Raw genomic sequence first — 15,574 nt, forward strand, 5'->3', positions numbered from 1 at the left:
AGATTGGAGTGTTTTCCGACCCTCATCACACAGGACGAAGGGGCACTTCTGCATCCCAGCCTCCAGTCGCTGGCTCTTACGGCCTGGATGTTGAGGGCGTAGACTTTGCCTCTTTGGGTCTGTCAGAGGGTGTCTCCCGCATCTTGCTTGCTTCCAGGAAAGATTCCACTAAGAGATGTTACTTCTTCCATTGGAGGAGGTTTGCCGTCTGGTGTGACAGCAAGGCCCTAGATCCTCGCTCTTGTCCTACACAGACCCTGCTTGAATACCTTCTGCACTTGTCTGAGTCTGGTCTCAAGACCAACTCTGTAAGGGTTCACCTTAGTGCAATCAGTGCATACCATTACCGTGTGGAAGGTAAGCCGATCTCAGGACAGCCTTTAGTTGTTCGCTTCATGAGAGGTTTGCTTTTGTCAAAGCCCCCTGTCAAGCCTCCTACAGTGTCATGGGATCTCAATGTCGTTCTCACCCAGCTGATGAAACCTCCTTTCGAGCCACTGAATTCCTGCCATCTGAAGTACTTGACTTGGAAGGTCATTTTCTTGGTGGCAGTTACTTCAGCTCGTAGAGTCAGTGAGCTTCAGGCCCTGGTAGCCCAGGCTCCTTACACCAAATTTCATCATAACAGAGTAGTCCTCCGCACTCACCCTAAGTTCCTGCCAAAGGTCGTGTCGGAGTTCCATCTGAACCAGTCAATTGTCTTGCCAACATTCTTTCCCCGTCCTCATTCCTGCCCTGCTGAACGTCAGCTGCACACATTGGACTGCAAGAGAGCATTGGCCTTCTACCTGGAGCGGACACAGCCCCACAGACAGTCCGCCCAATTGTTTGTTTCTTTTGATCCCAATAGGAGGGGAGTGGCTGTAGGGAAACGCACCATATCCAATTGGCTAGCAGATTGCATTTCCTTCACTTACGCCCAGGCGGGGCTGGCTCTTGAGGGTCATGTCACGGCTCATAATGTTAGAGCCATGGCTGCGTCGGTAGCCCACTTGAAGTCAGCCTCCATTGAAGAAATTTGCAAAGCTGCGACGTGGTCATCTGTCCACACATTCACATCGCATTACTGCCTGCAGCAGGATACCCGACGCGACAGTCGGTTCGGGCAGTCAGTTCTTCAGAACCTGTTTGGGCTTTAGGATCCAACTCCACCCCCCGAGGGCCCTGTTTGTTCTGTTCCAGGCTGCACTCTCAGTTAGTTGGTAAATTTTTTATGTCAATCTCAGTTATGTCCTCGCCGTTGCGAGGTCCAATTGACCATGGTTGTTGTTTGAGTGAGCCTGGGGGCTAGGGATACCCCATCAGTGAGAACAAGCAGCCTGCTTGTCCTCGGAGAAAGCGAATGCTACATACCTGTAGAAGGTATTCTCCGAGGACAGCAGGCTGATTGTTCTCACAAACCCGCCCGCCTCCCCTTTGGAGTTGAGTCTTCCCTTGAAGTGTATTGTCTTGCTACATACTGGACTGGCCGGCTCGAGCCGGTTTCGGGCGGGAAGACGGCCGCGCATGGGCGCGCGAGGACTAGCAAAGGCCTTTGCTAGTAAACTTTCCGATGGAGGGGGCTGCCGAGGACGTCAACCCATCAGTGAGAACAATCAGCCTGCTGTCCTCGGAGAATACCTTCTACAGGTATGTAGCATTCGCTTTTCCTGATGCCCAAAAGAAGAGGCAGGCAACGCACTAGCCCTGCGGTGCTACCCTTGCCATCGTTGGGAACACTGGACTGCTTCATGGTATCGGGTGCTATGGCGGGAACTCTTTCTTCGCTGCCGCTGAGTTTGGAGAGAGGTCTGTCATCCTCGCAGCTTGAAGCTGAAACATCTTTGAGTCCCGAAGAGCGTAATCCTCCCCTGATGGCCGGCGGTAACCCCGATAGCAACTCAGGAGACGCAGGACGCTCGATTGTCGATGGGGTTTCCTGGCGCGGGCACTGCTACGGGTGTGGAGTCGCCGACTATCCCCGCATTTGAAGCGGGTGAAGAAGGGGAGAAGGGAAAATCAGTTGATACATGAGAGCCTGATACCGAAGAATCCTATGGTACTAGGCTTAACAAGTAAGTCTCTTTTACCGCAGAAGCCAAAGGTAATAACTTTAGAATCTATTTGGGAAGCCCTAGTTTGTCTAGAAGCCTCCCTTTGCCTGAAATTCACATTTGCTAATCAACAGATAAATTCCTTGTCGGAAAAAATACCTATAATGGATCAAAAGATTGTAACTTTGACTAAAGATACTGAAAGTAACTCTAAAACTATACAAAGCTGCCAGCAGATACAAATTAACTTGATTAAAGAGAATCTTTATCTACAAACCAAGGTTGAAATGCTGGAAAATTACCAATGCTCAAACACTCTCAGGCTTATAAACTTTTCAAAGCAACTGTCAATCTCACCTCTTATTACATTTAAAAAGTATCTAACAGAGGTACTGAGAATTCCTGAACAGTCATATCCTCCGATATCAAAGATATTTTTTATAACACCTTTTTTGAAGAAAGATTCAGACCGAGGAGAAAGAATAGAGACACCAGCAGAAACTTTAGATTTAACACAAATAATAGAAGACTGGATACTTAAGCAATATTTTATTCATCAAGAACAGTTTCCTTGGTTGTAAAATACGAATGTATCCAGACATCTCAAAGGTTACACAAAAGAAAAGACAAGAATTTCTTAAACTTCGCCCGAAAGTTGTTCAGTTACATAAGTACATAAGTAGTGCCATACTGGGAAAGACCAAAGGTCCATCTAGCCCAGCATCCTGTCACCGACAGTGGCCAATCCAGGTCAAGGGCACCTGGCACGCTCCCCAAACATAAAAACATTCCAGACAAGTTATACCTAAAAATGCGGAATTTTTCCAAGTCCATTTAATAGCGGTCTATGGACTTGTCCTTTAGGAATCTATCTAACCCCTTTTTAAACTCCGTCAAGCTAACCGCCCGTACCACGTTCTCCGGCAATGAATTCCAGAGTCTAATTACACGTTGGGTGAAGAAAAATTTTCTCCGATTCGTTTTAAATTTACCACACTGTAGCTTCAACTCATGCCCTCTAGTCCTAGTATTTTTGGATAGCGTGAACAGTCGCTTCACATCCACCCGATCCATTCCACTCATTATTTTATACACTTCTATCATATCTCCCCTCAGCCGTCTCTTCTCCAAGCTGAAAAGCCCTAGCCTTCTCAGCCTCTCTTCATAGGAAAGTCGTCCCATCCCCACTATCATTTTCGTCGCCCTTCGCTGTACCTTTTCCAATTCTACTATATCTTTTTTGAGATACGGAGACCAGTACTGAACACAATACTCCAGGTGCGGTCGCACCATGGAGCGATACAACGGCATTATAACATCCGCACACCTGGACTCCATACCCTTCCTAATAACACCCAACATTCTATTCGCTTTCCTAGCCGCAGCAGCACACTGAGCAGAAGGTTTCAGCGTATCATCGACGACGACACCCAGATCCCTTTCTTGATCCGTAACTCCTAACGCGGAACCTTGCAAGACGTAGCTATAATTCGGGTTCCTCTTACCCACATGCATCACTTTGCACTTGTCAACATTGAACTTCATCTGCCACTTGCACGCCCATTCTCCCAGTCTCGCAAGGTCCTCCTGTAATCGTTCACATTCCTCCTGCGACTTGACGACCCTGAATAATTTTGTGTCATCGGCGAATTTAATTACCTCACTAGTTATTCCCATCTCTAGGTCATTTATAAATACATTAAAAAGCAACGGACCCAGCACAGACCCCTGCGGGACCCCACTAACTACCCTCCTCCACTGAGAATACTGGCCACGCAATCCTACTCTCTGCTTCCTATCTTTCAACCAGTTCTTAATCCATAATAATACCCTACCTCCGATTCCATGACTCTGCAATTTCTTCAGGAGTCTTTCGTGCGGCACTTTGTCAAACGCCTTCTGAAAATCCAGATATACAATATCAACCGGCTCCCCATTGTCCACATGTTTGCTTACCCCCTCAAAAAAATGCATTAGATTGGTGAGGCAAGACTTCCCTTCACTAAATCCGTGCTGACTTTGTCTCATCAGTCCATGTTTTTGTATATGCTCTGCAATTTTATTCTTAATAATAGCCTCCACCATCTTGCCCGGCACCGACGTCAGACTCACCGGTCTATAATTTCCCGGATCTCCTCTGGAACCTTTCTTAAAAATCGGAGTAACATTGGCTACCCTCCAGTCTTCCGGTATTACACTCGATTTTAGGGACAGATTGCATATTTCTAACAGTAGCTCCGCAAGTTCATTTTTAGTTCTATTAATACTCTGGGATGAATACCATCAGGTCCCGGTGATTTACTACTCTTCAGCTTGCTGAACTGACCCATTACATCCTCCAAGGTTACAGAGAATTTGTTTAGTTTCTCCGACTCCCCCGCTTCAAATATTCTTTCCGGCACCGGTGTCCCCCCCAAATCCTCCTCGGTGAAGACCGAAGCAAAGAATTCATTTAATTTCTCCGCTACGGCTTTGTCCTCCTTGATCGCCCCTTTAACACCATTTTCGTCCAGCGGCCCAACCGACTCTTTGGCCGGTTTCCTGCTTTTAATGTATCTAAAAAAGTTTTTACTATGTATTTTTGCTTCCAACGCTAATTTCTTCTCAAAGTCCTTTTTTGCCCTCCTTATCTCCGCTTTGCATTTGGCTTGGCATTCCTTATGGGAGCATTATTTTGGTTAAATTTTCCTTGCAAATGTGTTATAAAGTTAAATTCTGTTAAATATATTTTCTTAGCTTCCAGAAAGGAATTCAATTGTTTAGAATCAAAGTTAACTGGCTCACATGTACCACAACCAAGACCTGTAATAACTTCTACGCCTTAGAACTTAAGAATCACTCGATTCTCTTTTCTGCCACCTTTTTCTTAAGCTAAATAGTAATATAAGTTTTCCTGATATATAGTTTGTATTGCCTCCATATTGTGGACTAAAGATGAGCATAAGATCATGATTAGATTTCAGCAAGGCTTTTGACACGGTTCCCCACAGGAGGCTCTTAAATAAACTGGATGGGCTGAAGATAGGACCCAAAATGGTGAACTGGATTAGGAACTGGTTGATGGACAGGCGCCAGAGGGTGGTGGTGAATGGAGTTCGCTCGGAGGAGGGAAAGGTGAGTAGTGGAGTGCCTCAGGGATCAGTGCTAGGGCCGATTCTGTTCAATATATTTGTGAGTGACATTGCCGAAGGGTTAGAAGGTAAAGTTTGCCTATTTGCGGATGATACTAAGATTTGTAACACAGTGGACACCTCGGAGGGAGTGGAAAACATGAAAAAGGATCTGAAAAAGCTAGAAGAATGGTCTAAGGTTTGGCAATTAAAATTCAATGCAAAGTGATGCACTTAGGGAGTAGAAATCCAAGAGAGGCATATGTGTTAGGCGGTGAGAGTCTGCTAGGTACAGATGGGGAGAGGGATCTTGGGGTGATAGTATCTGAGGATCTGAAGGCGATGAAACAGTGTGCCAAGGCGGTGGCCGTAGCTAGAAGGTTATTAGGCTGTATAGAGAGAGGTGTGACCAGCAGAAGAAAAGAGGAGTTGATGTCGTTGGTGAGGCCCCACCTGGAGTATTGTGTTCAGTTTTGGAGGCCGTATCTTGCTAAGGATGTAAAAAGAATTGAAGCGGTGCAAAGAAAAGCTACGAGGATGGTATGGGATTTGCGTTACAAGACGTATGAGGAGAGACTTGCGGACCTGAGCATGTATACCCTGGAGGAAAGGAGGAACAGGGGTGATATGATACAGACGTTCAAATATTTGAAAGGTATTAATCCGCAAACAAACCTTTTCCGGAGATGGGAAGGAGGTAGAACGAGAGGGCATGAAATGAGATTGAAGGGGGGCAGACTCAAGAAGAATGTCAGGAAGTATTTTTTCACAGAGAGGGTGGTGGATGCTTGGAATGCCCTCCCGCGGGAGGTGGTGGAGATGAAAATTGTAATGGAATTCAAACATGCGTGGGATAAACATAAAGGAATCCTGTGCAGAAGGAACAGATTCTCAGGAGCTTACCCTAGAATGGGTGGCAGAGCTGGTGGTTGGGAGGCGCGGCTAGTGCTGGGCAGACTTATACAGTCTGTGCCGGGGCTGGTGGTTCGGCGGCGGGGATAGTGCTGGGCAGACTTATAAGGTCTGTGCCAGAGCCGGTGGTGGGAGGCAGGGATAGTGCTGGGCAGACTTATACAGTCTGTGCCAGAGCTGGTGGTGGGAGGCGGGACTGGTAGTTGGGAGGCGAGGATAGTGCTGGGCAGACTTATACAGTCTGTGCCAGAGCTGGTGTTGGGAGGCGGGGTTGGTGGTTGGGAGGCGGGGATAGGGCTGGCCAGACTTATATGGTCTGTGCCCTGAAGAGGACAGTACAAATAAAAAAGTAGCACATATGAATTTATCTTCTTGAGCAGACTGGATGGACCGTGTAGGTCCTTTTCTGCCGTCATCTACTATGTTACTATGTATTTTGTATGTAGTAATTATTTTCCTTTATACTGTAATGACTAATAGTCATCTTTGCTATCTCAAGAGTTGTACTTGAAATATATTATAAACGTGATAAAAATTAAAAAAAAAAAAAAAACGTCCTTTTTCTTAGTTATTTTTTGCCTGAGTTTATGCTTTTTTTTACTTTTTGCATCATAGAGCCGTGTTTTAGACCTCTTCCCTTCTTTTCTCTGTGCCTTGTCCAGTTTCAGGCACCATCGAGTCGTTTAATTTGACTAACGAGGTTTTCCCATTCATGTCCACGAACAATCCCAGTGGCTTCGAGTGCTGTATCCAGTGCAATTGGACGATCTCGGTAAAAGACACCCATTCTTGGTATCTGCAGTGTCTTGGGCCCGACCATAGCCCTGCTAACTGTGTTCTCTGTCTTTGAATGAAGAAGAGAACCCAGATTACCCGAGAGGTTCAACGTGATTTTTTGAGCCAAGTCTGGTTCCTCAACGTCTGTATTAAAGTCGGAGGCATTGGCATCAACGTCGAGCATCGCATCGGGAGTGTTGGTAAGCATGGCTGCTTCGAGACCCTTAGACACTGGGAGTAGCGAGTCATTGAATGGGTCTCCACCTGACTTGTGGCCTCCTGCTATGCAGGCCCCCTGGGACGGACCACGAGGAGACGTGAGGATTTGACGTCGTCCTTATCGGCACTGAGGAGCCTGGGCGCATAGTAACATAGTAGATGACGGCAGAAAAAGACCTGCATGGTCCATCCAGTCTGCCCAACAAGATTAACTCATATTACCTTACCTTGATTTGTACCTGTCTTTTTCAGGGCACAGACCATATAAGTCTGCCCAGCAGGATTCCCCGCCTCCCAACCACCAGTCCTGCCTCCCATCACCAGCTCTGGCACAGACCATATAAGTCTGCCCTCCACTATCCTCGCCTACCAACCACCAACCCCTCTTCCCCCCACTTGCTCCGCCACCCAATTTCGGCTAAGCTTCTGAAGATCCATTCCTTCTGCACAGGATTCCTTTATGTATATCCCACGCATGTTTGAATTCTGTTACCGTTTTCATCTCCACCACCTCCCGCGGGAGGGCATTCCAAACATCCACCACCCTCTCTGTGAAAAAATACTTCCTGACATCTTTCCTGAGTCTACCCCCCTTCAATCTCATTTCATGTCCTCTCGTTCTACCGCCTTCCCATCTCCGGAAAAGATTTGTTTGCGGATTAATACCTTTCAAATATTTGAACATCTGTATCATATCACCCCTGTTCCTCCTTTCCTCCAGAGTATACATGTTCAGGTCAGCAAGGCTCTCTTCATACGTCTTGGAACGCAAATCCCATACCATTCTCGTAGCTTTTCTTTGCACCGCTTCCATTTTTTTAACATCCTTCGCAAGGTACGGCCTCCAAAACTGAACACAATAATCCAGGTGTTGCCTCACCAACATGGTATGGTGCCATGAGCTCCGGGGTGTCGAAGGATTCGGCACCTGAGAAGCGCCGGTAGGACCGCTCTCCTTCCATACAGGAGGTGCCGATGTGACTGTCTCCAAGCAGCTAAGATTCAGCTCCTGTATTGACCCCAGAGGTTCTGCAAGCTTTTCCTGATGTCTGCCCTCAATGAGCACATACGGGCCTTGCTCCCAGAGCTGCTGGATGGACTCCCAATCTGTGTAGCGATGCTGCAACTACCGCTAGACATTTGGTGAAGACCTTGGAAGCTGAAGTGAGGCCAAAAGGCAATACGCAGTACTGAAAGTGATGTATTCCCAGCCAAAATCGGAGGTACTTCCAATGGGTCGGAAGTATTTGAATACGAGTATATGCTAAGTCCAGAGTGCATAGCCAATCGTTTTTCTGAATTATAGGGAGAAGCCCTGTCTTCTTCCCCTGGTGGAATGGGTTCAACGAAAACACTTGCATCAGGAGTCTAGTATTGTTTGTTGTACAAAGATAGGCAAAGTTTTCAAAGAAATATGTAACTTTAGATCAACACATTAGATCCAGAGTTGTAAAACACGCAAAAAAAAAAAAAAAAAACCTCTGATGACAAAGTGAGACTTCTGATGCAGGTGTTTTGATGCCGAAACACAGCAACTGTGTCGAGTCTTTTAAGACCTTGTTGAACCTACGTTTCCCTTGGTTTTCTGGAAGAGCCTATCTACCCTACCCCTCGGACTCTCTCTTTCTGGTGTACATAGGGACTTTGTGTGCCTCCACTTTGTGTGGAATGGGTTCAACCGCATGGGTCTTCAGAAGGGTGGAGAGTTCCTCTGCAAGTACCTACCTGTGCTGAGAGCTGAGTGAGCTCTCGGTGGGCAAATTGGAGGCTTATCCAAGACAGATTATTTGAAGAACCCACCGGTCAGAAGTTATAAGTTATATCTTGTTTGTCCTGTTTGTCTGTCCTAATTAGATTGTAAGCTCTGTTGAGCAGGGACTGTCTCTTCATGTTCAAGTGTACAATGCTGCGTACATCTAGTAGCGCTATAGAAATAAGTAGTAGTAGTGTCATGGGATCTGAGTGCCGTTCTTACTCAGCTGATGAAAGCTCCTTTTGAGCCACTGAATTCCTGCCATCTGAAGTACTTGACCTGGAAGGTCATAAGTACATAAGTATTGCCACACAGGGACAGACCAAAGGTCCATCAAGCCCAGCATCCTGTTTCTAGCAGTGGCCAATCCAGGTCACAAATACCTGGCAAGATCCCGAAAAAGTTCAATACGTTTTATGCTGCTTATCCCAGAAATAAGCAGTGGATTTTCCCCCAAGAGAAGTTAATAATGGTCTATGGACTTTTCCTTTAGGAAGCCGGCCAGACCTTTTTAAAACCCTGCAAAGCTAACCACCTTTACCCCGCATTCTCTGGTAGTGAATTCCAGAGTTTAATTACACATCGAGTGAAGAAAAACTTTCTCCGATTCGTATTAAATTTACTACTTTGTAGCTTCATCGCATGTCCCCTAGTCCTAGTATTTTTGGAAAGAGTAAACAAATGATTCATGTCTACCCATTCCACTCCACTCATTATTTTATAGACCTCTATCATATCTTCCCTCAGCCATCTTTTCTTCAAGCTGAAGAGCCCTAGACGCTTCAGCCTTTCCTCATAAGTCATCCCATCCCCTTTATCATTTTCGTCGCCCTTCTCTGTACTTTTTCTAATTCCACTATATCTTTTTTTTTTTGAGATGCAGTGACCAGAATTGAACACAATATTCGATGTGCAGTCACACCATGGAGTGATACAAAGGCATTATAACATCCTCACTTTTGTTTTCCATTCCTTTCCTAATAATACCTAACATTCTATTTGCTTTCTTAGCCACTGCATCACACTGAGCAGAGGATTTCAACGTATTATCAACAGCAACACCGAGATCCCGAGGTCATTTTCTTGGTGGCTGTTACTTCAGCTCGTAAATTCAGTGAGCATCAGGACTTAGTGGTGGATGCAAGTTTCATCACTACAGAGTAGTCCTCCGCACTAGAGAGCTGCACGGCTTCCGTCCCCGCGGGAATCCCGCGGAACCCGCGGGATTCCCGCGGGGACGGAGGCAGTTCCTGCGGGGTTCCCGCGGGGATGGAAGCAGTTCTGCGGGGTTCCCGCGGGGACGGAGGCAGTTCCTGCGGGGTTCCCGCGGGGATGGAACCAGTTCTGTGGGCTTCCCGTGGAAGTGTAAGCTGCACCTGCACCAGCCTCTCATCTACCGAATACCAATTTATTTGAGTGCTGTCTCCTCCTCCTCCTCTTCCTTGCTTTAACAGCATAAATGTGGAAAGTCTTCCATTAAGGAGGTGGTAGAGTCACAAATGATGACGGAATTCAAAAAGGCGTGGGATGAGCACAGAGGATCTCTAATTAGAAAATGGAAGTTATATAAAAGCTAACCTTAAATGGCTGCATGTGTGTGGATATGTCAAGTGACACTTAGATGGCGACTCTGGCTGTGATGAACTAGAGCTGATACCTGACAGACTTGTATGTTCTGTGTCTCATACATGGCAATCTGGTGTAGGATGGGCTGGAAAGGGCTTAGACAGCAACTTCAGTGGCTGGAACATGAGGACAGTGCTGGACAGACTTTTATGGTCTGTGTCCCACAAATGAGAACATGAATAGGCTGGAGTGGGCTTTGATGGCAACTCCAGCAGTTGGAACATAAGGATGGGGCCAGATAGACTCCTGTGGTCTTTGTTCCAGAAACACGAAAGAAAGACCATAATCAAGTATATAATATCACACTCGTTGATTTAATGATGAATTGATCATGAGTGTGACTATTGGGCAGAGTGGATGGACCGTTCAGGTCTATTTGCTGTCACTTACTATGTTACTATTAATCCTCTTTGCTCCCAGGCTGGTGCACAGACCTCAGCTCTGACACAGGCACGAGAATCAGATGTCACCTGACCTACTGGCGCGTGCATGTGGCGGCCTCTCAGCACACACTGCCAGTGAATCAGAGACAAATCTTACATGTGCGCACCAGAGTGTTCCAAGTTCCAACTTCCATTCCTTCCTTGCCTACAGTGCTGTGGCTCAAATCCAGAAAGGGAGCTGACTGGAACTTTCTTTTATGTACTATTAAATTCTTACGGGGATGGGTTAAATTCTTACGGGGATGGGTGGGGATGGGTTAAATTCTTGCGGGGACGGGTGGGGATGAAACAGGTGGGAAATCAGGAGACGAAAGGCAAACTTTGGTTCCAAACAAGGCAACTTTATTGCTAGCAAGTGAACAGCACCGAGTAGTCTCGGGACACTGTGTGTCATAAATCATCTGACACTTACATTTATACTTCCCTACTGGGCCTGCGCATTTGGCCCCTTACACATCACTACTGGCATGCGCAGTAAACATTTGTAGTTCTTACAGTACAAAATTGTAGTCCCAGTACATACTCACGTCATAACACTGAAATGATACTGGCAAGAAAAACGAAACTTAGCAGCTTATTCTTCACACACACACAATGCTCCTTTCTAGCACAGGAGATAAGGTTCGGCTCAGGAATGCAGGGGGTGTCAGCACCCTCCAAGGTCGCGTTGCTACATGCAAGCTGGTCTTGTATAGGCCTTGCAAACTACTGTTACAAGCTATATGTCTAATAGTCCTGCATTCTGTCCTTACATTAGTAAACAGCAACCTTCTTTCGTTAGTAAACAGTAAAACTGGATAAGGCACAAATGTCCAGTGCAGTAATAAGGTGTGGCTAACCAGCCAAAAGCAGAGGTAGAGTGCATAAGTATACGTCCATCAGTAGGCACAAAAACATGAGGTTGTCCTGTTGTCCAGCAGTATTCGGGTAGCATTAGGCGTTCCACTCCTTCAGGGATGGGTAAGATTCCAGCGGGGATGGGTGGGGACGGGTAAGATTCCAGCAGGGACGGGCGGGGATGGGTAGGATTTCTGTCCCCGTACAACTCTCTACTCCGCACGCACCCCAAGTTCCTACCAGAGGTGGTGTCAGAGTTTCATCTGAACCGGTTGTCTTGCCAACGTTCTTTCCTCAACCTCATGCCCATCCTGGCAAAAGCAGCTTGCACACCTTGGATTGCAAGCAAGCATCTGCCTACTACATGGAGTGGCAAGGTCCCGCAGATGGTTCACCCAGCTTTTTGTTTCTTTTGATCCCAACAGGATGGATATCGCTATTGGGAAATGTACCATTTCAATTTCTGGCAGATTGCTTTCCTTCACTTATGGGAAGCAACTGCTTGCTCTGGTGTTTGTAGTATGGAATGTTGCCGCGATTTGGGTTTCTGCCAGGTACATGTGACCTGGCTTGGCCACTGTTTGGAATACTGGACTAGATGGACTATTGGTCTGACCTAGTATGGCTACACTTATGTTCTTATCTGGCCTTCCGGGCAACCTGTGGTTCCTCATTGGAATTTGAATCTGGTATTATCTGCCTTGGTTTCCTCACCCTTCGAGCCTTTAGCCAATTGTATGTTGAAGGATCTTATTTTGAAGATTGTTTTCTTAGTTGCCTTTTCCTTGGCTTGTAGGATTTCGGAGCTACAGGCCTTATCTTCCTTAAGAAGCTTTGTTGCTGTTTTCCTTTCTTCCAAAAGTGGCATTGTCCTTTCATGTGATTAAATCCATTTCTTCCGGTCTCAGGTGATTCTGAAGGAGGCTATGGTCTCATTTTGAACATCAAGAGTTTTGTTAGCTTACCTGCAGAAAACAGAAGTGTTCAGGCATTCAGATCCATTGTTTGTAATCTATTGTGGTCAGCAGGGGAGCAGCAGCTTCAAAGGTATCTATCCATAGCTCATTGGCTTAAGGAGGCCATTGTGTTGGCCCATATTTGTAAAGGGCATGAGGTGCCACCGGCTCTTAAAGAACATTTCATGATGGGCATGGCTGCCTCATGGGCAGAGTGTAGTTATCTGCCGAGCAGCAGTGTGGTCCTATTTACACTCATTCACAAAGCATTATCGGATTGATATGCAAATGAAGCATGATGCAGCCTTTCATGTGGGAGTGTTTTCTTCAAGTCTCTGAGGGTTTCACCATTAGTTTTCACTTCTTTGGTAATTCCCAAGCGTCTGAACTGGTCTGGATAGCTGACAAGGAAGGAGAAATTAGGTATGAATCTGCTAATTTTCTTTCCTTTAGGCCTACCATACTGGTCCAAAACTCATCCTTCATGATTGTTCGTCAGGAGACACGGAAGTTCAGGTCATGGAGGATTTTGTTGATTCAGTTGGACAGTTGAATTTAGTTCCTTTTGAATAGTTTTTGTGATTGCTGGTTGCTGTGGTTGCCGACACGTGTACATTAGTTAAAAACGAAACAAAAAATGGGCAGACAAGGTGGAGCTCAACATGTAAGACTGTATAGCTTTGTTGAGACCAGAGAACAGCTATTGAGGAGGAAATAGTTTCTTTTGACCTTCTGCTTTGTTAGTGAAATGCTAGCTAAGAACTGCACAGGGCTATTATACAGTTTCAAGCTTAGGTGTTTAGTCTCTCTTTGCTGGTAAGCCTGCATAACCCAAGTATCTGGACCAGTCTGGAGGGCTTAATGGAAAGAAAATTAGCAGGTAAGACCTAATTTCTCCTTATTGGTGTTCAGGAAGACATTTTGAAAAAGGAGGCATGGGTTATGTAAAACAAATATCCTTTTGTTCTAAGCAGACTTAAACAAATACAGGAAATTAGACATTTTCCTAAAATCTCATAGAAACCTGTGACTATAGCTGCTGATTTCTTAGCAATGATGCTTTAAGCTGTTGAGCATTAAGTTGATGCTCTGATCCTGTGCTGCCTTTCTGCTTGTAGTACATGACTTCAAAGCTATGCTACAAGATCTTGAGGAAACATCTTCAGCCAAAGCAAACTATGCTCAGACCAAACTGAATGAGAAGGAACGACTTATTGTTTCCCAGAAATCTGAGGTGGAACGACTGGAGAAGAAAATCAAAACACTGGAGTATAAGGTTGGTTCCTAGCTCAAAAAAGGCGTGTTTTTTTTTCCTTTTTTTTGGGGGGGGGGGGGGGGGGGGGTTCCTTCATTAATACCCCATAATAAAGGGCATTCTTGACTGCTTTGAGACTTTGGCCATTCTTTGAACTGGAGGCATAGCCTGGTTGTTATTGCAGTGAGCTGAGAATTAGTGAAGCCAGGATTTTAAATCTTACTGATGCAGCTTGTGGCCTGCTTAACCCTCCCTCTATTGCCCCAGGTATAATAGTATTTCTTTGTACACTGAGGGCTGAGGTCTAATCTAAATCCAGATCCCTTTATCGTTTTCTACTCTGTTAAGGAGCCACCAGGTACAGATAACGAAAAAAAAAAAACCAGAAAACAAACCCCTACAACTCTGAAGTGTAACATAGTAACATAGTAGATGACGGCAGAAAAGGACCTACAAGGTCCATCCAGTCTGCCCAAGAAGATAAATTCATATGTGCTACTTTATTTGTACTGTCCTCTTCAGGGCACAGACCATATAAGTCTGGCCAGCCCTATCCCCGCCTCCCAACCACCAACCCCGCCTCCCACCACCAGCTCTGGCACAGACTGTATAAGTCTGCCCAGCACTATCCTCGCCTCCCAACTACCAGTCCCGCCTCCCACCACTAGCTCTGGCACAGACCGTATAAGTCTGCCCAGCACTATCCTCGCCTCCCAACTACCAGTCCCGCCTCCCACCACCAGCTCTGGCACAGACCGTATAAGTCTGCCCAGCACTATCCTCGCCTCCCAACTACCAGTCCCGCCTCCCACCACCAGCTCTGGCACAGACCGTATAAGTCTGCCCAGCACTATCCCTGCCTCCCACCACCGGCTCTGGCACAGACCGTATAAGTCTGCCCAGCACTATCCCTGCCTCCCACCACCGGCTCTGGCACAGACCGTATAAGTCTGCCCAGCACTATCCCTGCCTCCCACCACCGGCTCTGGCACAGACCGTATAAGTCTGCCCAGCACTATCCCCGCCGCCCAACCACCAGCTCTGCCACCCATTCTAGGGTAAGCTCCTGAGAATCTCTTCCTTCTGAACAGGATTCCTTTATGTTTATCCCACGCATGTTTGAATTCCATTACCGTTTTCATCTCCACCACCTCCCGCGGGAGGGCATTCCAAGCATCCCCCACCCTCTCCGTGAAAAAATACTTCCTGACATTCTTCTTGAGTCTGCCCCCCTTCAATCTCATTTCATGCCCTCTTGTTCTACCGCCTTCCCATCTCCGGAAAAGGTTTGTTTGCGGATTAATACCTTTCAAATATTTGAACGTCTGTATCATATCACCCCTGTTCCTCCTTTCCTCCAGGGTATACATGTTCAGGTCCGCAAGTCTCTCCTCATACACAAAAAACAGCGAAGGTGACCCAAACCACACTGTATACACTGTGCCACAAATTTCTTTATTGTAGATCACACTTGATGCAACATGGGCCATGTTTTGGCCAGTTGGCCTGCTTTAGGAGTCTAAAGAATAAAATAAATTAAAACATTCAAATGTGTTCATGTACTAAAATATATCCACAAATAAAAATTTTAAACTGAAATTAAAAAATGAGATGTCTAAAATCTATAATATATCCACATAAACATGCGAGGGA

At 46.1% G+C, this 15,574-nt stretch overlaps 1 protein-coding gene across 1 annotated transcript in view; it reads left to right on the forward strand.

Annotated features, from left to right (window-relative positions):
* Positions 1 to 15,574, forward strand: part of KIF23 (kinesin family member 23) — a 92,385-nt gene that overhangs the window by 5,095 nt on the left and 71,716 nt on the right. The window contains exon 2 of the mRNA XM_030192861.1: positions 13,785 to 13,942. Within this exon, the coding sequence (XP_030048721.1) occupies positions 13,785 to 13,942 (158 nt within the window). The remainder of the gene's footprint in view (positions 1 to 13,784; positions 13,943 to 15,574) is intronic.

The sequence above is a fragment of the Microcaecilia unicolor genome, chromosome 1, assembly GCF_901765095.1.
Source record: "Microcaecilia unicolor chromosome 1, aMicUni1.1, whole genome shotgun sequence".
Taxonomy (NCBI): domain Eukaryota; kingdom Metazoa; phylum Chordata; class Amphibia; order Gymnophiona; family Siphonopidae; genus Microcaecilia; species Microcaecilia unicolor.